Source organism: Daktulosphaira vitifoliae, unplaced genomic scaffold (assembly GCF_025091365.1).
Source record: "Daktulosphaira vitifoliae isolate Bord-2020 unplaced genomic scaffold, ASM2509136v1 Scaffold_1, whole genome shotgun sequence".
NCBI lineage: Eukaryota > Metazoa > Arthropoda > Insecta > Hemiptera > Phylloxeridae > Daktulosphaira > Daktulosphaira vitifoliae.
The window spans coordinates 70,501,112-70,529,048 of NW_026099572.1; the positions used below are offsets into that span (position 1 = coordinate 70,501,112).

Genomic DNA, 27,937 nt, shown 5'->3' on the forward strand with positions numbered 1-27,937 from the left:
TAAAATAATCTTTTTGATTTGAATGGGAACGATTTTGCGTTAATAATTAATAGGGGTATATTATATAGAAATTTACGCTAGAAAAGCTCAATTATCTAACTATTTAATATTTAAAATTATTTATGACTTTTTAAGTCTACTATTTTTGTTAGAGATAAAATAAAATTGAATCTTAATGAAAATCAAATAAATAATAATACATTTTGTATATATGGTATACATAGTCTGTAAAAAGTTGTTTGTAAAATGTTATAAGATAAAAATGATTAGAAAACAAATATCAGAGTAATACTGAAACAATAATAGGTTATTTATTTAAAATATTATTTTTATTATTAAAAATAATCGTCAAGAAAGTTTTTTCAACATTTTTTAAAGAGTAATTAATTGGATACGTACCAAAGAAACTTATTGGTCTCGTAAAAGTTTTGCGAAGAATTATTTTATAAATAACTATTTTTAATAACTCATTATTTATTCGTTAAATTATTATTACTCATTATTTAAAATACCTAGTTTCTAAATGTTTGGTGCTACTATAATTTTTTTTTATACAATATTGGTAATTTTGTGGCTTTATATACATTAATAAATTATGGTAAGTTAAATAATGTTTGTATAACATTAGCACAATGAAAAATTTTAAAACATCTATGTTTTGTGCTGGAATTTTCCATTCAAATATTAACAATTATACAATTATTAACAAAAAAATAATTATGAATATTCTCTTATTTCTAATATCTTATTCATAATAGTCTTTTCATACGGCTGAAACTACCATTACTATTTAGAATATAACGAAAAAAATATAACAAAATCTTAACACATAACATCAGTATAATTATAGTTTTTAAAATATAGTACGATTATAAAACAGTTTAAATATTTTACTATATCTTAATTTGACTTAACATAAAATATATTTTATAAAATAAATAGTAATGAGAAATGTTTTATTTATTATCATGAAAGAGATCCATAACAACGGTTTTATTTAGTTAACAATAATTTTTTTTTTTAATTTTTACTAGATGTTTCAAAATCAAAAAAAAGGAATAGGTATGCTCAATTAAGTCATTTGAAGACCTAAAATAAAATAAATAAAGGCGCCCTTATTGTTTAAATATTTTATGGTCATATCGAAAAAATTTGTTAGTTAATTATCAAATATAAATAAGATGTAAAAGCTTAGCACAGGCGCAAATTGGGAAGAGGCTTATTCCTTCCAAAATTTCAAAACAACTACAATATAATTATATAAAAAGAAATTCTAGAAAGGGAGAAGTTAGATGTAATAAGCTCATCCAAATATTTTTTTTGGAATTGCGCCTATGTAACTCAGAGTTTTATAAAAATATTTAAAAATATTATTTAAGAAGATACAATAACATTGCCTCTAAGCAGTATACATGATAATGATAATTTTTCATAAAAATATTATTTACATGCGTTATTATATAGCAAAAAAAAATTATTTGCAAAGGTAAGTACAAAAATTATTCATAAAACACGTTGAAGTTGCGGTAGTGTAATTATTAAAATTACCACTTAATTAGAAATTTATAAAAAAAATTATAATAGGAACTATATAAGATATTTTATGTTTTTCAAATATTTCTTTATTTTAGAAAATTCTTATTAAGATAGTTATTATTTTTTGAATTGGCCGCTTCTTGGAGGAGTTCAATAGCAGTTTCAGTCTATAAAATAGCAAATAATTATAAAATTTAATCTGGATGAATTGGAGTATATGTGATAGTTGAAAAGATTCGTATACTTCTTCATGTAGACGTTTTATCAGCCTGGCTCTCTCTACTTTTAATTTTTCAGTTACTTTTGTATTTTTCACCGACCTTGTGCTGTTAAATTCCAATAGCGCTAGGTGGGCGTCTTTTTCGCTAATAGCTGATTCTAAAGCTTCTTGTCTATATAAAAAAAATAATTAAAATTTCATTATTCAAATGTAGAGTAAATGCTTTAAATAATAAATTATTTAATTAAATCAGGTCTTTAATTATATAAACCCCTTTCCAAAATATGATTCAGGGATGTATTTATTGAGTCTGAACCCCTGATCTCGAATTTTTTGTAATTACCTATATAGAGTTTTCAGTAAGTAAGGGCTTCTATTATTCACATTACATGTAATAATTGACATGTTTCCTTATTTACTGAACACTCTGTACAATAGTTATCAGGGTAATTTGATAGTATTGCTTGGAAATTAAAACATCTTTATCCAGACCATCCTTATCCTGGTTACTTACTTGATGCAAGTAAATAATAATAATAATGTAGACTTTTGACGGGATTATTTTATATGATTAGCAAATAACTTCTCTTTATTCAATCAGTTGATAAGTTGATACATTTTTCTGTGTTCAAGGTTTTTTAAATATGAGAAAAATATGAATTAAATATTTTTCAAAATCAATTATTCAATAAACATATCTTTACTAGTATGAAAAATTCTTTCCCTAACTATGGGGTAAGATGACCTACTGGTAATATTAAAATAAAACAAAATTTCGTGTTACGTATATATTCTTACAAATTATTCAGTAAAAGTGTTTCAAACAAAAAAATCATATTTAATATATAGACTAAAATAAAAAAATTTCTTTTTGGAAGATATTAACGTACAAGTTAAATTATGGTTTATATTTTTAATTTGTGTATAACATAGTATTGTTTTTAAAAATCCTTTTAACAATAATTTTTTTCTATTAATATAAATAGACAATGAAAATTTAATGTACTTGAAAGTTGACATAACTTTGTTTTTGTAGTTAAGGATTTAGAAATGACTGCCATTTTAAATATCAACTACCTTATATACAATATTATGTATTAACTACATATTTAAATGATTAATTTCATTGTATCATATATATTCTTTTAAAATATAAAAATTTATGACTATAGTTTTTTTTTATGAAGTATGATTTTTTAAATTACCTCAGTTGAGACAATTCTTGAAGCTTTGAGTACCTTTCATTTTTAAAATTATAAAGTTGTTCTTTTAAAACTTCTAGTTTATTACTCAACTCACGGCAATTAATACACTGTTTTTCAGCTAATGACAACCGCTCTTCTAATTTGTATACCTGTGTTTAGATATAAATTAAATGAATTTAACTTTATTAATATATTCTATGCATGTCTATCGAGTTACGTAAAATTCATTTTGTTTTTCCATAAATAAATTCTTAAATATCTGTCGAAGCTTAAAAAACTAATTTACTGCTAATTGATCAAAAATAATTTATCGATTTATTAATAATTATAAGGAAAATATTGTATTATTTTTTATAAAATTGTTTACATTTAATGTTGTGTACAATTAATATAATATATTCAAATAATTAAAAAAAAATAAGTTAATGTTTGAAACTAAAAGGAGCCGTATATGCATCTCAATGTGCTTAGTTGAATTTATGTCTTTAAAATTTTGCTAATGTGTATAAGATGACATGTAGCGTATACACCACATACCATAATGTTTATCACATGTAATGAACATAAGTCAATTTTGCAATGTTTTTATAAAAAATTCCTATAGATAATTTAGTGAAATATTTATTAAAAAAAAAATAGGTACAATTTGGCAGTAATTCAAAAAATTAAATGTGGAGTTAATGTTGCATACATATTGAGCTTCAATTGCTATTAAGTTAACCATAACTCTGGTATTGAAATTTCGATTCAAATAGAAAATAAAGAAATTAATTTTTTTAGGAAATTTCATTAGTTCAAAAAATTACATAGAGTTACAATGGTTGATTTTAAATCCAATTAATTAATTAATTTTATTAACCCATATTTAAGTTTATTTTAATAAACAATTATTTTTTAAAAATTTTCTTAATTGAATAGATTTAATACCTGATTTTGTACATCTTTTCTTTTAGACTGCTCTTTATAAAGATCATCTTCTCTTTCTGATATTATTATAACACTTTCCTTAAGAGCTACTTGTAGCTCTTCTATATGATCATTTTTCATTTGAATCACATCTAATAACTCTTCTAGTTCTACTATAAATTTTGATTCAATTTCGTTCTTTAAATTTCCATCAGTTAAGTATAAATTATCTGAATTTTCGGAGTAGTCTAAAGTCTTAGTGGACGAAAATAATATAAAAATAATAATAATAATAAAAAATAAAAAATAAAAAATAAAAAATAAAAATAAATAAAAAAGTAATAAATAATTTGTATGTATAAATTTCAATGAAATTACAAAAAACATTATATTTAGATAAACAATTAAATATTTACAATTTAAATTTTTTGATATTTTTGCGTGAGTTATTGGTAATGTGTAGTGAATTCGATGAGGTAATTATTATTATTTACAATTATTCAAAATAATTTAAGTATAAATAAATTAAATATATATACAGCTATCAAATTTGAAAGGTTTTTAAACCTTTTGTTTGAGATATAGAAGCTCAAATAGAATAATTTTTAAAATTATTAGTCTTATGGCTGAGATATGGTTATATTAAAAAAAAATTATGAAGTATAATTTAATTATTGGAACAATCCTTTCAAAAAAGTAGCTGGGCCAGGCTGATTAAATAATTAGTATATTAAAAAAAAAGTAATAATAATAATAAAATTAAAAATAAATAAATAATAAGGACAAAGGTAAGAAAAAAAAAAAATTATATTAGTTTGGAATTATTTATCATATTTTTATGTTTAAAATATTGATGTCATTTATACTATATTTATTCATCAATTTTTAATGATATAACAGATTTTTTATACGTGTCAATAAAATTTTTAGAATAAAGTTGAATAAAAACAACTATTTTTTATTATACTTAATATTAAAATAAAAGAATATTTATAGATATTAAATAATCTTTCATTATTTTTTAATTGTTATATTATGAAAGGTGATAAGAAAAATATTATAAATTTCAAAAAATGACATCAATTTCTATAAATAGTTGGGTTTACCTCATCGTCTTTTTTCGGTTGTCGTAGTTGTTGTGGAGATTGGTGAGATGAAGTGGGCGGACCTCTCAGTTTTAATTGTGCATTTTTTAATGCTCTATAATTTTAAAAATAATATGTGAACAAGAGTTTTTCATATATTTTTTTTTTAATCTAAAAAAAATGTTCATACTCTTGTAATTCCCTAATTTGTTTTTCTTTTGCATTTTGTTCTTCTTGTCCCATTTGAACAACTTGTAATAGACGTTCCATGTCTGTCTGTGATCTACTTGCTTCTTCTTTACATTTGTCTAACTCTTTTTGTAAACTTTCTATTTGATTATGAAGTTTTTTAATCAATTCACTATCTCCAGATTGAGATTTTCCCTAGTTATACATAATAAATTTAATATAATAAATTTAATAATGTATAGGAATTATATTACTTTATTAATTTGTGATTCTAATAAATCTAAATTTTCCTTTCTTTTTTTTAACTTTGCATCTAATTCAGCAACATGCTTTTCTTTTTCTTCCAATTGTTTCGACCGACCATCAATACTTTTTCTTAATTCTTCGAGTTGTCGACGTTGTGCTTCCAACTGTCGTTTTTGCTCTTCAAGTTGTGCTTTTAAGGAAGTAGTCTCTTCATTAGCTTTTGATGACGTTATCTGTACTTTTTTGTGAGCTTCTTGAAGTTCAAGCTAAAAAAAAAAAATAGTATTTTCCAATAATTTTTTATTAAATTTTATATAGCGAAAAAATTATAAAACAAAATCATAAAATGGATAATACAAAATAAAAATAAAAAAATTTTGTAATAAAATATTTATTGCAAATACATATACAATTAACTAAAATTCTACTAAACATAAAAATAATAAATCTATGATAAACTGACGAGCCAACCTTCTTTTTTTCTAGTTCGTTTCTAAATTGTTGATTTTGCGCTTGTAATTTATCTTTTTCAATTGAAAGATTTTTAAGATCACCTTGAGTGTGGTCTAATTCATCCAAAAGTTTTCTTACATCTTCTTTTAACGCATTGTCATTTGAACTTGCTGAAACTTGAAGTTGTTTTTCCAATGTTGTTATTTTAGAAATATATTCATCTGTTTTCCTCTTATTTTCTGTCTGAATTCCTTGAAGTTGTTTTTTAAGATCTGTTATATTTGATTCTTTACTATTAATTTGTTGTTGAGCTGCTTGCAATTTCTTTTGAAGTTCTTCCATCATCATTCGTTGTGCATCTATTGATTTTTGTATATTTATTCTTTCGCTATCTGCTCCTTGATCCCGTTCTCTTAATGCTGCCTGCATTTGCTGTATAGCTTGCTGTAACGTTTTAGACTCTTGTTCTTTAATTGCTAAATTATTCTTACAAGTTTCTAACTCTTTGTCTTTTGTTCTAATTTGATCTCTTAATCGCAATGTATCTTGCTCTACATTTTGCTTATTATTTTGGTTTTGATTTTTAAGTTCAGTCATTAATCGTTTTACTTCTTCTTTTTCATGTTCCAAATTTCTTTCAGAGACTTGTAATTTATCTTGACATTGCAACAGTACAGACTGTGATTTTTTTAGCATATTTATTAATTCATCTCTTTCAGATACTACTTTTCTCAAATCTGCATTAAGCTTTGAAGTTTGTTTTTGAGATTCTTCCAGACGTCTCTCGCCAATCTTAACTTGTTTTAGAAGTTCGTCTCTTTCAGTTAGTATTATACTAGAGCTATCTAACCGTGACCTCCATTCTTGTAATTGTTTTTCTTTAACTTCAAGTTTTTCTAATAAAATTTCTTTCTCTCTTAATACTTGATTAAGATCTTGTTGAACTTTTCCGATATTTTCTTTTACATTAAACTCACTATTTGTTTGACTTTTTTGTTGTTGTTCAAGAGCTCGTTTCATTTGTTGCAATTCTGTTTCTAATTTCACTTTTTCTTCGGATATTCTATGACATTTTGCTTGACTTTGTTCTAATCGATCTCTCATTCTATCATAGTCACCAAAGTCTTTACAAGTACTTTGTGATCTACCAAGAACAGGCTTATCTCTCATGAATCTATCATAATCTCGTTCTGGTTTAAACTGCAATAATTCTGCCTCAACACGTACTAAATCAGTTTTTAACCTTTCGTTTTCTTTTTTTAATTTATCTACATCCATTTGAGTTTTGTACAATTCCATTTCGGTTTTTTCTTGAGTTTGCTTAGTTTTTGTGTATCGCTCTTTAGTTCTTTCCAAATCAAAACTAGTCTGTTCTCCAACTGTTACTATATCAGTTTTAAGTTTTTCATTTTCCGATGATAATTTATCACATTTTATTTGCATTTTTTCATGCTCTAATACTAATTTTTCATTTTCTTTCTTGAATTTAGAGTATTCTGATTTACTTTTTTCTAATTCTATGTTTAACTCACGTATTTTTTCTTCTAATTTTTTTAATGATGTTTGCATTTTCTCAGCTCGTTCCATTTCTTGCGAATATTTACTTTTAAATATTTCTAACTCTTCTTTAACTCTCTCATGCTGTCTAACTGAATATCTTTCAGCTTCCTCTTTATAACTTGATGCTTGAGATTTGTAGGAATCTATTTCTGTTTGTGACTTTTTGTACTCTGACATTAGTTTATTATATTTATCGGACATTTTATCTAACTCAACGGTGAGTTTATTTACATCTTTTTGTTGATCTTCTAACATAGCTTGTGTTTTAGAAATTTGAGAATGAGCTCGTTCCATCTCGTATGAATTGTTCATAGCATCAGTTTGTAATTTATCTCTGTCTGTAGTCAATCTTCTGACCTCTGTTTGTAATTTATCACATCGTTCTTTCATCATTTCTAAACTATCCATTAAATGATCTTTTTCATCTTTAAACTTATCTTCAACGTCTTTAGTTCTTTCAAGTTGCATTAAAACTCTGTCGTAAGCTTCTTGTATCTCCTGAATTTCAGATTTTGCTTTTCGTTGATCTTCTCTTGCTTTCATTGTATGCAATTGTAATTTCTCCATTTCTAATTTTACATCATCTTTTTCATTTTCTGCTATTTCTAATGATTTTTTGAGTTGATAGAAGTCGTTTTGTAATCTGTAAAATAAAAAAATAATCAAGAATAAAAAAAAAAAAGCAAATTATTTGATATACCTTTCGTATTTTTCAACAATTCGATCTAACTCATCTTTAGCACTATTCTTGTCTTGGACACATTCGTACATTGTTTTTTGACATTTTTCTAATTTTTCTTTCTGAATATCAATTTCATTCATTATATCTTCTTTTTCGAGCTTGATTTTAATGAATTTAACAACAAAAATAATTATTTATTTTGGATTTTTGAAATTTAAATATTAAATAAAATTTTAAATACTTGAGTTTTTTTGAGTAAAGATTGAGTTTTTTCAAATCTCTCTTCAGTCATATCAAGTTCAGCTTGTAATTTTTCTTTTTCTCTTTGATATTTCATAATTTGCGAATGTAACATATCAGCATCACTTTTTTTTTTATCACTGTCATCTTGTAATAAACTTTTTTCCTTTTGCAATCTAGCAACCATAGACTATAAAAATAGATTAAAAATATGAGTCATTGCTGGTAAGCATTTATATTAAGAATAGTACTTACTTGACTAATTTCATATTTGCTCTTAAGACTATCTAAGTCCATTTGAATTACTTCTTTATCCTTTTGCAGACGAGCTGCTTGACCAAGAGCTTTGTCAAGTTGTGTTTGCAGGTTTGTAAAATCAAATAGATTTTGCTCTTTTTCAATGTGCAACTAAAAAATTAAAAATGTTAAAATATTTTCTATATTAAAAAATAATTTAATTTATTTTTATAACCTTTCTTAATTCACTAGTAACTTTGTTTAAAGAATCTTGTGCTCTATCAGCTTCTCTTTGCGTATCATCCAGAGCCATTTGTAATTTATCTTGTTGTAATTGAGCTTTACCTAAAGTGCTTTGAGATCGTTCTAATTCTTCTTTTGTTTTTTCAAGTTCAACAAGTGCCTTTTCTCTTTCGGCTAAAATTCGTGTAACACTTGATTGGTTTCGATCGTACTCTTCTTTAACATTATTTATTTCACCTTGAGATTTTTCAAGTTTTGTTACTAGACGATAAATTTCACCCTGTGTCATCTCATTTTTTTCTTGCAATGCTTTCATTTCTAATATGAGCTTGTCATTATCAGCACGTGTAATACGAAGATCTGCCTGTGCTGCTCTTAAATCCGAAAGAGCTTTGTCAGCTCTGTCTTGTAATCTTTCCATTTCTTGTGATTTAGTTAGTGTGCTCCTTCCAAAAGTAGTTTGTGATAGTTCTAAGTCTTGACGCAGTTGTGCGTTTTCTAATTCTAATCTAGCAAACTTTTGTCTTGTATATTCCCAATCAGAACCATTTCTATTAACTTCACTTGATGCTTTTTCCAACTCTGCTTTAGATTTACCAAGGTCACTCTGAGATTGCTCTAAGCGTTCTTCTAATCGATTCTTCTCACAGTTTGCTCGATTTAACCGCGTATGCAATTTTTCTACTTCACTCTCGAGAGAATGAAGTTTTAGTTTAAAATCAGCAATATCTCTTTCATGTAAATCTCTTTCTTCTTGACGGTCTTGTTCGGCGCGATCCCTTTGTTCTCTTAATTGGTTCATTTGTTTTTCTTTGTCACCAATAGCTTCTTCTAAACTAGTTACAGCACCTTCTGATGAACACTGATGAGCTTGAAGTGAAGCTAACCTTGTTCTAGCCATTTCTACTTGGTTATCTTTTTCTTTTAATAAGTCTTCAAGATTTTCAATCTATAATTAGCAATATAAAAGATAAATTCTAAAGTAATTAAGAAAACTTAAAGTTTTTCAAATCTACTTACAAATCTCTATCATGTAAAAAGGAATAAGCTGTAGTAATACAACGTGTACAGTTTAAATCTACACATTCAATTAAAAAGCTCAAAACAAAACTTATAAATTACCATTTTTACTATAAATAAAATGAATAAAAAAATAAATTAAAACAATATAATTCGATAAAAATGTTCAACTATGAAGAACTGTATAACTAATAATACAACTATTTTGTAGTGTTCTATAAAAGTAAGAGATGGAAATACATTCGGTTTTTGGCAATTTTTCATATTTCAAGTAAATTAGTCTATCTTTAACAAATTTTTTTTTGTTGAAAAAACATTACAAAAGCTCTAATTATTATACGACCGCGTATAATAATAAAAGATCTTTGAAACCATAAATTAACTTAATTAAGTCAAATTTTAGGTTTTTAAAAGCACTTTTTATAATACTTACGATTTCTACACTTATTAACTTTATAAACTATTGAAAAAAATCGATGTCGATTGACTAACTTACTATTAATGGTAAAAATATTCAAAAAAACAAAATAATTTCGGTCGCTAGACCTGAACTACAATATACAAAATAAACTACTAACATAAAAGTCACAAAGCTTTACAAAAGTTACATGTTTGAATTAGGGTTAGGAACCACAATAATTTCGGGTTATGATAATTTTTCTTATATCTATTAGATTAATTCATCTATATCGAATTTTTTTTAGTATATGTTATAAAAACGAAATCGAGGAACGAAAAAAATTATGAGACCACCTTTGAAAGCTTAATTAAACTTAAAATTTGACTTTAAAGAAGTTGGAAAACCGAGATTAACCCAAAAATATATTGATTAATTTTATTATTTTAACTTTAAAACGTCAAGTTAACTTTAAAAGCTATTAGATTTTTAGTTATTAACCTTACAAATTCTTAAAAAAAAGTTCGATATATAACAACTAACTTCCTAGATATTGTAACAATTTTCATAAAACCGAAATTACTTCAATTTCTAGTCCGGATTTGACTACTTACTTTTCTTTGGAGGACATTAATTTTTCTATCTTTTATATCCACGTGGTCCTTAAACTCATTCATTTCACTAATCACTTTGTTTTTTTCTTGTGTTGCTTGTAAGGCAGCTTGTGTTTTTTTCTCGATTACGCGATTTTTCTCTTCTAATCTAGTTCGCAACTCTTCTACCTAGAAGTATATTAGTTGAGTTACTGTATAGTTGAAATATTTATTTTTAATTTTATTAAATATATAATATTTATAATTATGACAAATATTTCATTAGTAAATTATCATAATAGAAAATAATATAATTTAATCTTAAGAGAATATGTATATTGAATAAGACAAATAAATAAATAATTTAATTTATGAACGACTACTGCATAATGTAAGTCGTAATTATAATGTAAAATATCTAACTTGAAACATTGCAAAGTGCTATATAGATTAAATAGACGATAGAAAATTTAAAAAATTGGAAAAAACATGCAAATAATACAAAACTTTTCATGTATACAAATCGTTTTAAGTTAATTAAAAAAAGTTATATATGTTTGCATCACATTAATTATTAAAAAACTTTAACACTATGTGCGCTCATTACCGTAAATTCCTTCAATCGTATAATTATTCATTTGTTATATTTTATGAGTTAATTTATAGAGGATTTAGTTAATAATCCTTGATCCTGTGATATTAATTCTTAACAACTTACGTCCGCTTGTAACATTGTATAATGTTCTTCTTTTGCACTCAATGACTCCTTCAGAACGCCAATGTGTCTTTGATAGTCAGTATGCTGTTCTTCTAGCGTTTTCATCTTGGCACTCATGGCCACGATTTCTTGATCACGCCTTTGAATTTCTGACCGGAACTCTTCTAGCTATATACGATATCAATTTTTATTATGTTGCTACACAGAGCAGTTATATCCTCTCAATATCACTCAAATAGATTACATTAAGTAAAATTATGGCGCACACCATTGAATAAAGGTATTACAATAATACATTTAAAATTACAAATAGTTGATACTGATGTGTAATTATCATGCACTTTGTACAACTGATAAACATGCATAAAAATATAAAAAAAAGTCACAATCATTGTTAAATTAAAGGTTATCAAACATACTATTAAATCAAAATCTACGCGTTCATAAATTATTTGTAGCAGACTGATGTTTTTTTCATATTTCTTTAGAAAAATGAGACTTTGTACTTATTAATTTGTGTAATTATTTTATATTTTATTATTATTCATATCTCTTCAATTTATAAAAAAATATCATTTAGTCAACTTTTCAAAAATTTTACAAAAAGTTTAAACTAATACAGATATTTAAAAATAAATATCGGTATTAGTTTAAAAAAAATTCACGTGAAAAAAACCAATATCCTATATTTTAAAGAATTGTGATATTAAAACATTTTACTCAAGAAAAATCAAATTTATTGAAGAAAAAATTATTTAATAAAATATCAAGAGAAAAAGTACAAGCAGTAGTTTAAATAATCATCAAACATAATTAATGCCCGACGAGTCCAGGCAAAGTAAATAACGAAATTATCTTAAATCTAAATGACATATATGAATTTTATAAAATTACATTTAATGTAGTTACCATTTAGTTAGCGACTACGTGTAATAATAAAACTTAATGATCATTTCCAAAAATTTAAGATTAAACATTTTTTTTCAGAAATAACTGATAAAATTATATTTTGAGTGCATAAAAGTAACTATACAGTTGTTGACCTTTCTATTGTTCTCATTGTTTAGAAAAATTAATCTGTTTCCTTACATAACACTTAATAGTTAAGTTGAACTATATCTTAATGAAATTAATTAAACAATTTTTAGCCTTAGACACATTTAAAATTTCATTTTTGATATCTTACATTGTTAAAGGAAACAATTTTCAGTATCATCTATTTTAATCGAGACAGAGGAAGCGAGTTTTTTGCGTATAGGTGATAAATAAGCGACGTTTAGTAGTTTGTTATATTTTGAATAAAATAATACTTTTTTAATTAAATTGAAATCAGTTAAATTATTTACTTTATCAAAGTAATTAGGAAAGTGAATAATTTTTAATTTAAAAAAAAACTGCCTTAACTTATTGCACATTAATATTAGTTTAATTTCACGAACCGATTTAAATTTTGAGACTATTTCACAATAGTATTACTTATTAAAATATGTCCAACAACAATACTATGTACTTATTTTTGTTCTTATACTTACCTCTCTTCTTTGACCAGACTTCCTCTATATATAAATTTTTTTTTTATTTCTGAATGCATTATATATTATTTACCTTATACTTGGACTAAAAGGGTATACATATAAAACTTTTTTCAAATAACTACTGCATCATAATTATCTGCACTGATAGCATAGTTTACTAATGTTAAATTTATATTTTTTCAAGAAATTATTTTCTTATAATATAAAGGTTTATCATAAATAATTCGATTAGTTGCAATATAATATCGAATAAACATTTTTTAGTTTCTTCTAGTCACCTATATTTCTTAATTTATCAGCTAATAATTACTTTTTAGAATTATCCTTTATAACTTAAAGGGGTGTCGACTTAATTTTTTAGTGACAACATATTTAACTAGCTTATAAAATAATCTAATTAAAAAAATGACTGGTTGATAACAATTTTTTGAACTAGTATTTCGGAAGTCCTATAAACTGATAAATCAATTTTTTCCAATATTGTTTTATATTGTGACTAATCGAGTGGTTTATGATAAACCGATCAACCATTTTAATGATTTTATGTCTAATATTATTAGTTACGGTGTCCTTAATTTAGCCCTTCTTATTTTCTTATTACAATAGTTATTTTTCAATAAAATAAAAATTCCGTTTTTTGTCATTTACCATTATTTAAGCCTCAGTTATATTTTATTTAACTCACACGAATATTTACATTTTATAAGTTATATATGCACTTTTGATTAATTTATCTAAAAAAAGCATCCCTACTTATTTATTCTTACTTATAAGGAGACCATACACTATACCATGATTGGTAAGATGCGATTATAACATTACTGTTTTCGTAAATGAAGTGACCATGTTTTTTTTAATGGATGGATCATACATATTTTATTAAATAAATATTTATCACTATTGTTCAAACAAATTTAGATTTTAATTAAACAAAATATAAATTTTAGTCATTATTTTAAATATCAAGAAACAATTACTAATAAAAAAAATAATTTTCTTAAAGATTAAAGTTTTCAATAAATAACTATTTAGAACTGTAACTATTACTATTATACTTTGTTACTATTACAGAATAACTTTAACACATAATTTTAACCGTAAAATTTGTTGGTAATAACGAAGAACCCAGTCTAGTTAGAATGGTCACTAAACCCATATTAACTCATTTATATTTGAAACATTTAAAACATATTAACTGGTGATGAAATATCTGTTTGATGCAAGAAGCAAGTTATTTAAATCAAGAAAAAAGCGCGAATAATCGAAGAAAAAATTATGCACGGAATAGTGCACGAATAGAAGATGATAAAACAAAGCTCAGGGTCTAGAAACACCTGTCGAAATCATGCACTTTTAATGACTACTCACTTGATGTTTGAACGTGGGAGTAGACGCAAACTGAACACTTCTATCAAGAACGTGGCCAGTTGATCCAGCATAAAGCCGTAACCTATCCAACTCTTGTTCCAATAAACCGACTTCTTTTTCAAGAGTCATTATACGGGCATCCTTGGTTTCTAGTATAGCGGTTAACGTACCACTAGATGCAACCCCTTTACTCTGAGTTTGATATGATTTTTCTAATTCCATTTGTAATGCTTTAAGATTATCATTGGTAGTCTTTAGATCCTGAATAGTGGAATTACAAAAAACATTGTTTTCAAAAAAAAAAAAGTAATATTATCCATTTAACCCCATTTGTTAAATAACAAAAAAAATTGTTCACGTGCAAGCCCTCGAATTTTCAGACATTTTTAACCTCTATCATAGAGTATAAAGTGGGAGGGTGACTGGTATCGAGAACAGGAGCCCATTACGAAACACGATTTTACATGCAAAACTGAAAGATTAGCTCTTTTAGAAATATTATGAAAACATGTTAACAAGGCCATAACCTATAACCAATGTAATATGGACTCAAAAGCACACATAATGTCATGTATGATGTCTGAACGATATTTTTCTGAGTGAGTGTGCCATTGTACTCACGCGCTTCGTACTGTTGAGTTCCTGATCCCGATTCCTGATAACAGACTGGAAGTGGTGAACAAGGTTTTCACTCTCTAATAGTCGTGCCTCTAAGTCAACTTGGCGGGCCTCTAATTCAATAGCTTCTACCACTTTACCACCTACAAACATCCAAAGCAATTACATATAAAGCCATCAAAATACACGCTAAATATAACTACTCTGTGGATGGATTCTTTTATTTAAAAACAAATACTATAAAATGCGTTTAAAGTGCGAATCTACGAGTTCTTGGGCTGGTAACTCTAAAATTATGTTTTTATGGAGATAAAGCTTTGGTAGTTTATGTAATTGAAGCAGGAGAGACGAGACATTAAGACTCAAAATACTTAAGCAGTTTTTCGCAAAGAAAAATTGTAGCTTACACTTTTTCAAATAGATATTAATAATCTATTAAAATTAACCGATTCAGTGCGTTAGGCCCTGGAGGCCTAATATGTCCCGTGCATGTCTCATCGATAAATTAATTATAATGTAAGTTATTAGAGTTGCCAACCGATTCGAACAAATTAATGTACAACGAAAATAACAAAAAATAAAAAACCAAAATAAAAAATATCTAAACACAACTGTAACAAGCTTGATAATGTAATATTGTAATTCAATTTGGGCAATATTTATTATTTAATTTTAGAACTAGTGCATATTTTAGATTCGGTGTGCTTTAGAGAGAAAAGAGAGAATATATTAATGTGTTGAGAAGATACAACAAGGCAAAACACACTGAATTGGCTGTTAACTGAAAGTTTTGATTGCGAACGTTTGAAACGACCTGCTTTTGTGCCATCAACTGCATTTGCTGAAATAACTGTCTCTCCTCCTCCTTGCCAGCTAAAACAAACGCATCTTACATTTCACTGTTGATTATTTTTCTTTATTTTAAAATAATGTTCTCTTTAATTATCGCATTTTAAAATTGAGGTAAAATTTTTTACTTTTTAATTTATTAAAGAAATTAAGTGATAATTTGTTTTAATAAAAATACCTACCGACGCCTTTATTTTGAAGCATATCCAGCAACTTTTTTATACTTTCATCTCTGGATTGTAAAGTTTGTTTTTGAGTTTCTATTCTCAGTTCTAATTCCTAAATATTTGAATTTCATAATTTTCTTTTAGAAATAATATGACTGACTAGTATTACCTTGATCGTTTCTCGTAAAATGGCAACTTCCCTGGTAAGGTGGTCATTTTCATTTAATAATAATTCGACTTGCTGGGTAAGCTCCATGTTGGGTCCACGCATTCTCATCCTGAGTTCTTCTTCTAGTTGACGAACTAACATTGACTGTTTCTGCAATAATTATTAAAATAAAAAATTATAACTATATTTTTTTTTCAAAAAAATTCTTATAAAAAACAAATATGAATTTGTTTAGTGTTTTAATATAAATATTTTTTATATAAAACTATGAATAAATATTGTGAGATGCGAAACATTTCTTTTATTAATACATTACTCTTAAAGAATATATAATAACGTTTTTTTTTTATTTTGGCAAAATTAATATCTAATGAAAAAGTTTCATGGAGTCATTTACATAATTTAAATGTATTACTCTCATATATAGGCCCTTACTCAATGTTTTGTATTTGGTGATTGTCTAATCAACGGTCTCTTATAATTTTTATGTTATACAGTTATAAGTCAAAATACTTGAAATATTTATTAAAGATTCTTCCAATCACCTCGTTGTATGTACTAATAAAACTATTTATATAAATATATTCAAAATCAATAGATTATAGCAAAGAGCTGTTAAAAAAACTACGAAACATGTCACATTTTCTATAAAAAATAAGGTAGTCGCAAATCTAAATAATATATGATAAAAAAATTCATGTTTAAGATTCACAAGAAAATTATTTTACAACATATATATTATGTCAAAGATATTTTTACACAATGAAACATCTTTAGTGTAATAAAAAATGTTTCTAAAAGTGACGTTGTAATAATCTTGTTTGGCTTATATAAACGCTTATTTAATAGAATTTTATAGTACCAATATTAATTTAGTGACAATTCATGTTGAACCATTGTTCCTTAATTAAGTAAATATCATACTTGCACATGCGCATAGTTAAAAGAAAATAACTGAATTTATTAACATTATATTTTATTGTATTATATGTTCTTTCATCTTTATTACCACAATGATAATAAAAAAACAATATTTAGGTTTTTAACACAAGCGTTTTCTCAATAAAAACGACTGGTAGCAGGTATATCTAAAATTTCCTAATGTAACTTTATATCCTAAATTTCTTTTACAAAATTAATCTCATAAAATATATATTTATATATATTATTTCTCAATATACATTATTTCTAAAGTTAATAATTATTTAATTTCGTTTTTTAATTAAATTTGTGTAATATTCTAAGTAAGTTATTGTTTTTTAGTGTTTTTGATAACTAATATGGAAATTGTACTAACTAATAAGATAATATTATAAAGACTTAATATGTAATTTTCGTGGGAACTTCCACATCAAACACGCGAATAATTGTATGTGTAATAATTTTATTGTTCAATGTTGACTGATGGAAAGTTCAAGGTAATATTAGTGGTTTATTTTAATTTAAATGTTAAAAAAATTGAAATTTTTTCAGGTTTATACAAACTTCTAATGTATTTTGTATAGTTAATATTTTTCTAAAGCACTATTTGAACTGCGGTTATTATTAGTAGGTTCAAATATTCTTTTTTACATATAAGTTTTATTTATATGAAATTAATTTAATAAATAAAAATCTGGAACAATAAAAGATTACGTAAATAACAAAATATTTATAAGTAAAATGGTATGGAACTGTTTCATAAACTTAAATATAAGGGCTATATAGTAATAAATAAATATCTAAATTTGATTTGAAAAATAAAACATGTATTATTATACTTTTGACTTCAATTATTATCTTAATTTTTAGTTCATTTTATTTAATGTAACTTTTATTCGATTATTCACAGTTAAATTAAACTTAGTATAATTTGATACATCAAAATTAATTAATTAATGCTAACTACATTCGTGTTATATAACATATGAAAACATTTCATTATTAAAATTGACAGAACATATTTTGGAACTGTTAAATCATTTTAATTTGAGAATTTGATATTAAGATCTAATTGGGTCATTAGATTTTTATTGATAAAACGATTTAGTGCATGTATTATTTAATACAGTTGATAATGGTAAATGTTTACAAAATCGTTCACCAGTAATTAATATAATGTTACCAGCCAAATAGAGTCAATTTGTTATCAAATCTAAATTGGTATTTGATTAATTTCATAGTTTAGCCAAGCGTTCCAGCTGTAGTATTAGTAAAACTAGAATTAAGTTTATCCTAAACGCGAGTTATAGACTCCATTTTTGGATTAATCCAATGTAGTTCATTTGACCTAAATGTCGACTTGGCGTTCATGTACATAAAAATATAAAACATAATAGTTATTGTTTAAAATTAAAGTTATTTATAATTTCCTTTATTTAATCCCATTAAATCTATGGAAAATTGCACTATTTCTTTACTTATTAAAAAAAAAAAAAAAAATTAAGTAGTAAATCATCATAGACTTTTCCCGACTTCGAATGCTTAAAACTTCAATAAGAAACACACAATCTCAAATATGGAACTCATAATGTATAAATGCCTCATCAAATCCATTTTGATTTATGAACTCAAATTTAAATCGAATACAGACATTTTAAAATATTAAATTAACAATATTAACAAACTCGCCCTCATACGTATCAAATTACACTCTGACCTGACACTGACCTGAAAATTAAAACTGCCAAAGAACATCAATAAAAGATTCCACACTCGACTAGCTTTTCACTTCAATCTTCTAAAATAAAAGGTGTTTCGATTAAAATGTTATTCCTGATAATTTTCCGAGACGATTAAAGCACTAATGGTATAGAGATCTATTGATTTAACTTAAAATAAATAATAATTATAATTATCACTTAAAAGTATCATCAAAGGTGGCTTCTTTTATCAAGTATTCCTGATGTATTTTTATTTTTAGCCAATACTCTTTTTGTATATATTTGGTACATATTGTGTATATATTAACAAAATAAAAATAGTAGTAAAGAAATGGGAAAAAAAATCGTCAAGTTGTTTAACCATTCAATACTATAAAAAATACTTCTAACAATACTTTGAAATAAAATATTTATACATTTGGTCCATGACAATAGTGACAATGTCGACCTTATTTTGGTTGGTATGAATAACCCCGAGAAAGTGTATATAGCGCCGCCGTCTTTTACTTTAATCAATAGGCACAGTCAACTTTTAAAGACGAAACTAACGCCACGCTTACCGTTGCACCACACGTAATAATAATGTTTACTGGAAAATATGTGAACAAAATAATACTATTGTGAAAACTGAAATAGTATAACAATCATTGTATTAGGTGTATAACTGATGGTATTTTAAATTTCAATGGCATTTATATAATTACCCTATTCTTTCTATTATTTTAATATATTTTAAAATTTACAAAACAATGCAGTTAACTTTATTACTAGAATTTTAAATCTAAAGTTTGGTTAAATTTTATTTTGGTTTACATAGTTAGTAAAAAAAAAATCATGGAAAATCAAATAAATTTTGAACTTATGAATTTGTGTGTAATTGAAAAATTACAATTAAATACAATTAATTTATCAACTCATCATTTGGTTACATTGTGTATTGATATATAATTTGTTTTGCCATAGTGGTGGTAGATCAATAAATGTTGCTTTTAGCCATTAACATTTTTTACTCATTTGTACGAGGTATTGTACTATATAAAAAAAAAACAATGTAAAAATGTAGATACGGTGTTTAAATTAATATCCTACAAAATCACAATGTATACTTTCCATATACTTTTATATTCTTAAAAGTGACTAAATAAACAGTCATGATTTTTTATTTGCTATTTTCTTTGAAAAAATAGCATCATATTTAAAGCTTTACATAACAAATGATGGCAAACGAGGGGTTGAGCTGATATTGGAAAAAGCTTTTTCGACGATCGCCATAGTGGAGTATTAAACTCATTTGCATTTTAGAAAAAATAAATTATTGAGTTACTGTAGCTAGATTTTTTTCCTTGTAATTTCTAAGTTTTATTGAAATCTTTTAATGATTTTTTTTATTTTCATCAATTTTTAAAACTAGAATTTAACTAATATCATATTATGTTATATTATTTAAAATAATTAAACAATAAAAAATTTTCTACAATAATTAGTATTTAATTAATACTATTTATTTTGTAATAAACTATTTAGTTATTGAGGCCATACTGTGACTGTTGGCTAATAGGTTGGTATTATTTTGTTATTACAAGGAACATAAATGGTGTCTTTTCTTTGAAATAAACGTAAAAAAGATTATTTGATTATTAAAATGTGCTATAGCTATAGATGAATTGAGTAAATAAATCTTATAAACTTTAGAGCTTGGACAAAGGAGAAAGAGAAACTTGGCCTATAACGATTTTAAAATATATTTATTATTAAAAACTGTATTAGATAAAAAACCCTAAAAAATGCATTATCACACTATCGATTTATTAAAAGTATTATATTGAAAGCTAGCAAATTATTGAAAAATTAATATGTTTAAAATAGGAATAGAGCAAATTGGTAAAATATAATTTCCGGTAGTTCGAATGAAAACGTTACACAATGCTTAAATTAGTATCCGGCCGGCCCTCCATTGTGTATTATAGATCATGCAGTCGCAATCTCCGAGAATAGGCTCTGTATCTACTTCGTCATTGACACACACATAATCACTCACATGTGTGTGTGTGTGTGTTAGGGAAGCTACGGAAAATATAAATAATAAGAACACGTGTGTTTATTATTTTCAGCAACGTTTACTCAATGTGTGTCTGGAAAGCATCTTTGACATTATAAGTAACTTATGAAGTAGTGATTAATATTTGTCGTGTGAGATTCAATGCATTAGATCAATAAGTAATTTAATTTCAATACTTGTATGTTTCTAAATCTTACTCTGAAAACAATAGGGGAGAGTGACAGTTTGTCTCCCAATAGATAATGCCACTTACATTAATATCTGACTTTTGGTTTAACTGAATGAAATGTTGTCTAGACTAATAACCCCTTTTCAAAAACATATCTACAGAGTAGTCTGGATTAACCGTGCCCCTCTTAAATTTACCTAGGTCCGGCTTACCCACAACAAAATGCAATTATTTTTTTAATTATCAAGAAGAAGAAGAATTATCATAAACTTTTTTGTGATTGTGAAAAATGAAAAAAAAATTAAATATAGTAACATTAATGAAGGTACTTTATAAATTAAAAAGATTCTAGTTATAAAATACCAAATATAATAAGTTTAAGGATCCCCAAAAATGTTTGGTCCCCAATAAAAATTTTCTAACTACGTGCCACACCCCTTCGAAATTTCTTACTTGTATACATTTGAATTTTAACTTGGTTATTAATATTATATATGGAATTAAGTTTTTATAGGCTATTGATCTAATTATTCCGTTTGTCAATGTAATCTATTAATATTCATATATTTACTTAATTTATAAAGTATCACCCATTAAATACCATTGATTTTTATTGTTCACTAGAATTAAATATTTATAACCCTCGGTTTTAAAATTATAAGAATTAAATCACAAGAAAGTGTTATAGGGGCAAGACAACCCATTAAGAATTTACTTTTTTGATTGATCTATTTAACATTGGTTGAGCCATTAGTTACAATAATGATTTTTACAATATAATATATATGTGTGATTATGTGTACATTTTTAGAAATAATCATACAATTTTGTTTTTTTTAAACTCAATTATATTGTAATTATTATCTAAATAAGGATCCCAGTGTTGTGTACAAATTGTTATGATAAGATTAAATTGGATGATAAATTTTTCCAAAATATCCATGATAGGATACAGTCTGTAATTTTATATTTTATTCTCAGTGTCGTTTCACTATTTTAGCTTATTGGTAATTTTTTCTTGCACATAAAATACGCATGTGTGAATTTTGTGTCTTATTCGTAGGACTTTCTTTTTTGTTTAGATGTTTTAGAGCCATATTTTAAAATAAAACTTAATTATTGACCTCTAATCGTAACATCGAAGTAGAATTATATCAGTTATTAATGGCTTACTTTTTTATCAAATAATTCTACTGTGACAACGTATTTGAATTTGAAACTTTTCATTTCATGTATTTTTAAAATTGAATAACAACACATTTTTTTTAATAAAAAACCTATACTGCAAGTTATTTGACATTTTATACACTTAGAAATAATTTAAAATTACTTTTTCATTAATTTGAAAATCAAGAAATTAAGTTACATCGTTTTACCTACATGCTAATTTTATTACTCCCATACTAGCCTCTTATTAATAAGTTATATAGAAACTTTAAATTAGTTTCAAAAGTGAAACTTCGGATATATTATAACGATTGATTAATTAAAGTTAAAGAAATTAACAGCTAAAAACAATATTTGGACGCAAAAAATAGTTTAAAAATACCTATTTTTTTGTATTATTTAATTGTTGAAAAATGTTTGGCTCTTCCATAGTTAAAATTTCAAAATTTATAAACTTATAAGCGTACTATAATTATGTTATTTGAATCAAGATAATTGTGGCCTTTAGTATTTAAATTGGGACGTTTTTGCATATGCTAACTAATATATAGTATTTAATATTACTTCGTTTAAGAATATTCTCTTCGACGTGAAAATACATGGAAATTGTTTGAGGTGTGGCCATATGGGATTAATTGAACACATTGTTTATAAAAGAGAATTATAAAGAGGTGGGTATATTACGTTGATATAACTCGGTTATCAAATAAGACCATAAATGATGGAATATATTCACAGAAGTAGCTTTATCAAATAAACGTCGCTTAATTTAACCGGTTTTGTGTTTGTTCGGCTAGACACTTCATGTGTATCAAAAGGGTAATGACTGATGGAGGTCGAATTATGCGTACTAACTTCAACTATTGTCTTTAGTTATGTGTTGCGTATACAATTGGCCGAAGACAATTTTATTTTCTCATAGTCTTAATATGTATACGAATATAGGATCCTTAATTTTTTTATAACAATTTATAATACACACGTTAGAATTCTGACTAATGAAATAAAAAATAATTTTTATTTCATGAACTGTTTATTGATTTAAGAAATGTTTCGTTATACAACGTAAGGAGTCTTGAAAAAATGCAAGCGGACCGTACTAAAGCGATATTGTTGTGCGAGTGGATGAATTCTATTCACAACATGGAACAGCTACCATTTAAGAAAAAATAAAGAAAGAAAGATTTTGGGGTCCACAACTTATTGTACTTCAAAAATCTATGTGAAATTATCACAGGTGCTTGGTCAGGTGTTATTTGAATTCAGCATCAATACGAATGTATTGATTTTTTTTTTAATTTAAACTGTTNATCTATGTGAAATTATCACAGGTGCTTGGTCAGGTGTTATTTGAATTCAGCATCAATACGAATGTATTGATTTTTTTTTTAATTTAAACTGTTTGAATTTTAAAATTAAATTTATAAAATTATTTGCTTCAGTCAATAAGTTAATAAATATTATTTTGCTACACATCTGTTAAGTCTTTTTTAAGTCACATATTATGACATATTTTACAAAGCAAAATTCACAAAGAGGACTCTTGAAACTGTTCAGCTATAATATATTTTTTATAGATCTGATAGATGATCTAAAACGATATAATAATGACCACATATATATGCAATCTGAATGTTTCCAATGCCCCTACATGCATGTATTACGCCAATATGATATTTGTTATGGGTAAGGGTTAAGGTATAGTAAGTCTACTACAATTGAATTTATGCACTGTTTTGGAATCCATTTTGAAATGTTGTTTTAAGGAGTATTTTCTTTACTTATAACTTTTTTTAAATTAAAATTTTAAATAAAATTACTTAGTAGAACCATACCTGATTTTCAGAATGAAGTAGTTTAAGTTGATCATTGATAAGAGAGTACTTTGCAGACTCTTCTTTGCGAAGCGCTCGCTCTTTTTTTAATTCAGGACTCCAGAACGTTTTTATACTGTGCATGCTAGATCCGAGCTTTTGATTGGTGAGTTCCAGTTCTTTTTTTAAATTAGATAGTTCTCGATGCAAGTCCGTATTTTGATGCTGTAATTCGCCTAGAAAATGGCCAGTTTCGCGAGCGTTGGACATGAAATGGCCACCACCTGGCGACTGTCGGGATCGGGAAGTCACAGGGCCGTATGGATCGTCATCGGTGGATGTAAACCCGTAACCTCCGCGGTCTCTATCAAACGACCTGTAGTCCCGGTCGTGATACCCGCTCGTATCTGTAAGAATACCACCGCCAGTATTACGATCCAGGGACTGGTATCGAGATGGTGGCATAACACCCATTCGATCAGATGGACGACTAGCACTTCGCGAACGATGCGATGCACCACCTGGTCCCATTGAACGACCTCGTTCGTCCAACAGTACGGGGCTGTTGAGATCGTCGTCTCTACCGTAATACGAACCGGTCATACCGCCACCTCCATTTATGCCATTAGTTTGATACGGATTGTGGTGATCCGGTGATCCAGCACCCGGGCGTACGGTCCTACGGCCTACCGGGCTGTTTCGCTGACCACCACTTCCCGTCGGATACGTCCTGGAAGGCGAACGATCCACGGTCGGAAGTTCGGTAGCTATGCGTCTAGTACCCCGCGGTGACCTAGTGCCCGTTGGGACCAACGACGATCCCGGCCCATACGGTTCCCTAACCGACATGTTGTTTCGATTACTTAAAGTCTATACGATCATCATGCACAATTCCGCACACAAACTCACACTAAACGACTTTCGGTAATCGGCAGTGGTCGCTGTTGCACACGCGCGTGCCCTTAACTCACTCAAGCAGTCGGTACGAAAAACACGGGCGGATACACTACACTTACGCAGTACGCGCGCGCGCAACACCAAACAGCACACGACTGCTACAACGCGCAACCGGACGGCACACCGAGGCCAGCTGCTGCTCCCTGATCAATGAAGACCCCTTCGAGTCACCGCCGCGACCAATCATCACCTCCACCCGTTCTCCTGCTGGGTACTATCAGCCTGCGCGTTGCAAATACACCACCACCACCACCACCATTTATTATTTACAAGGGCGGATCATACTGTCTGAGAGAACTTGGTTTTTTAATACATATGATTTTTTTCATACAGAAATCTATGACCTAATTTTGTTTAAACGTTAACTAGTATCAAAAATAATATTTATACTAAAATCTAAAAATCGCATTATAAAAATTATTGAATATAAGTTTTAAAAAGCAATGAAAACATAGAAATCGATATTGTTACAAATATAAGTATGTTTAGTTGTGGCGGATCCGATAAACGGATGTAAAAATAGAAAGACACTAGGGTTGAAACATAAACAAAATACCATTAAACGTTAACAATTTTAGATTTAAAGGAAATATTGAGCCTATTGAAATATACATTTGAATTTTCAATAGCTTTTGAAATACAATTGTTTGAATAAAACAAATTTGATTAGATTCAATAATATTATTAAAAATAAAACATGTTTAATATAGGAAACCATTGAAATAAAATTATTTTCGTCACTCAACTGCAAAATCCCATAATTTTTAGAAAATACTATAACATTTTAAAAACATGTTTAATTTTTTTAATCAAAGTTTAAAATAAAAAAAATTTTAAAATTCAATATTTATGTATGGTACTTAAATCACAAGCATATACTTATCAACAGTGGTTCTAAACCATTGTCTCCTGGATAATGTATCTTATTACTATATCATAATAAGTAATTTAGAATTTACTTTTCTGAAATTTTGCAATTCAATTACGTTTAATATTACAAATTAGATTGCCTGCGTTAGACTAACCTATATACAAGTAAATGAGTGATAACAGTAAATTTTTCTCTTTAATAAATAATAGTATAACGTGCCAATCAAATATTTAATATGATCTTGATCGATTTAAAATAATGTAATTATAATTAATATTAGGACATTATAATGTCCTACAGTTTTAGTTTTATAAAATATTGCGTTAAATATAATAATTGATGAACTATCAACATTCCATCATGAATTGAGGATGTGGGTACAATGACACTTATCGAAAATACCTAATAAAAAAATGTTTAATGATCTTTTGACAAATAGTTGATTTCATAAATATCATTTCGTACCTTTTCAAACTGTCATCTGTCAGCACTATATTTTAAATACGCATAAACATATCTTAATTAAATGAATTACATTGCATATTATAAGCTACTTAGTTATCTGATGTAACATTTATCTAATATGTAAGTACAGTTTTGCTTCCATTAGCAAAAGCCATAAATAGTTTTGAAATTTCATGAAATAATATAAGTAAGACTAGAATATTTTGTTGAAACTAAAATTCAGCAATAGGCAACGCAAGTAGTACACTAAGATATATTACATATTTTGAAAATTCATATTATGATCAAAATTTTCATAAAAAATGTAATTTCATAATTTCCTTAGAAATTTAATGATGTCAAAACTAAACAAATAATTTTATGGAATTTTTTAAAAACAACTAAAATATATTTTATTAAAATATGAATTATATAATATTCTTATAATTTTTTTGATATATATATATATATATGCATTTTAAACAATTTATGGTTTTTAGAGAATTATCATTTAAGTTGGATAATTATTATTACTTAAATTGTTTTCTTCTCAACCCTATCTACATTAAATTTGTAACATAAATTATGATTTTTTTAATTATTCTCGATAGAATCTTATGAAGTTTTGTGTTCAAAATTAAATATTAATCACTTTACTTACACTTTTGCGTTGTTAGTATAGTTTGTTAAAATGTACGACACTACTCCTGAACAATAGTTATAACATTTCATTGTAAGCTTACAAAAAAACAACTCAAATCAGTATTTTATGTTAAAATATTATTCATAGGGAAAAAACAGTGTAGATTAACGAAAGATATGATCTCTATATTGTTATTCAGATTCATACGGTAGAAAATTGACTTCTACAAATACAATATGATATTATCACTTAATTTAAGAATAAAATTAATTTGAAATTCAAATTGTATTTAAAAAACTACAATAACAGGGCTTTTATTATACTATTATTGCGTAATTGACGGGTGCAATGCAATAACCTGCAGAGATGCCAGAATCAGTAGGAAGGGGCAAGTAGCTCCTGTAATCAAAACACAAAAGGGCAAATGTATGTTCCCCTCTAAATTAAACAATAAGATTATACTTAAAAGGAAATTATTGCTGATAAATATTGTTAAGTTAAAAAAAAATTTTATCAAAAAAATAATCGTTTACTATAGATTTTAGATTTTGTGATTATTCCATAGTTTATTTTTATTATTATTTTATTATAGATTGTTACTAGGCAAATTTTACTGACCAAAGTAAAATTGCAATCAAATTTTGCCAAAGATTAAATTAGGGTTTTTTTCAGTATTTCATTTATATACTTTTAAATTTTAATGTAGTCGTTTTATGTTATTTTAATGAAGTTTGCTTAAAATTATAACAATAAAAAAAAAATTTGCAATTAATCCTATTAACTATATTTTAGTATATTATCAATAATCATTGTATTAATAATTATTGTTGTTAAAAAAAACCTGTTTAAAACGTCCTAAATGACGAATGCAAATTTTTTATTTTTGATATTTTAAACATTGTTATTAATATTATAGCAAATAATAATATGCATTA

General features: G+C 26.2%; 1 protein-coding gene across 10 annotated transcripts; it reads right to left on the reverse strand.

The window, feature by feature from the left end:
* Positions 1–25,186, reverse strand: LOC126896488 (ELKS/Rab6-interacting/CAST family member 1-like). Of its 10 annotated transcripts, none has more exons than XM_050669313.1 (19): positions 24,109–25,186; positions 16,237–16,386; positions 16,083–16,179; positions 15,818–15,924; positions 14,434–14,694; positions 11,531–11,698; positions 10,834–11,001; positions 8,795–9,751; positions 8,578–8,730; positions 8,324–8,512; positions 8,101–8,240; positions 5,859–8,043; positions 5,396–5,653; positions 5,143–5,336; positions 4,974–5,067; positions 3,889–4,122; positions 2,962–3,110; positions 1,781–1,928; positions 2–1,703 (listed from the first exon to the last, which is right to left on the reverse strand). In XM_050669313.1, exons 1-19 carry the CDS (start codon positions 24,934–24,936, stop codon positions 1,623–1,625), a joined length of 6,561 nt encoding a protein of 2,186 aa, XP_050525270.1. In that variant the 5' UTR covers positions 24,937–25,186; the 3' UTR covers positions 2–1,622. The 10 variants fall into 10 exon arrangements, 9 of the variants coding, with proteins under 9 accessions (XP_050525272.1, XP_050525270.1, XP_050525269.1 ...); XM_050669312.1 differs by lacking the exon at positions 15,818–15,924 and adding an exon at positions 15,055–15,194 and having other exon boundaries at positions 24,109–25,185; XM_050669314.1 differs by having other exon boundaries at positions 15,866–15,924; positions 24,109–25,185.
* Between the last annotated feature and the right edge of the window lie 2,751 nt (positions 25,187–27,937).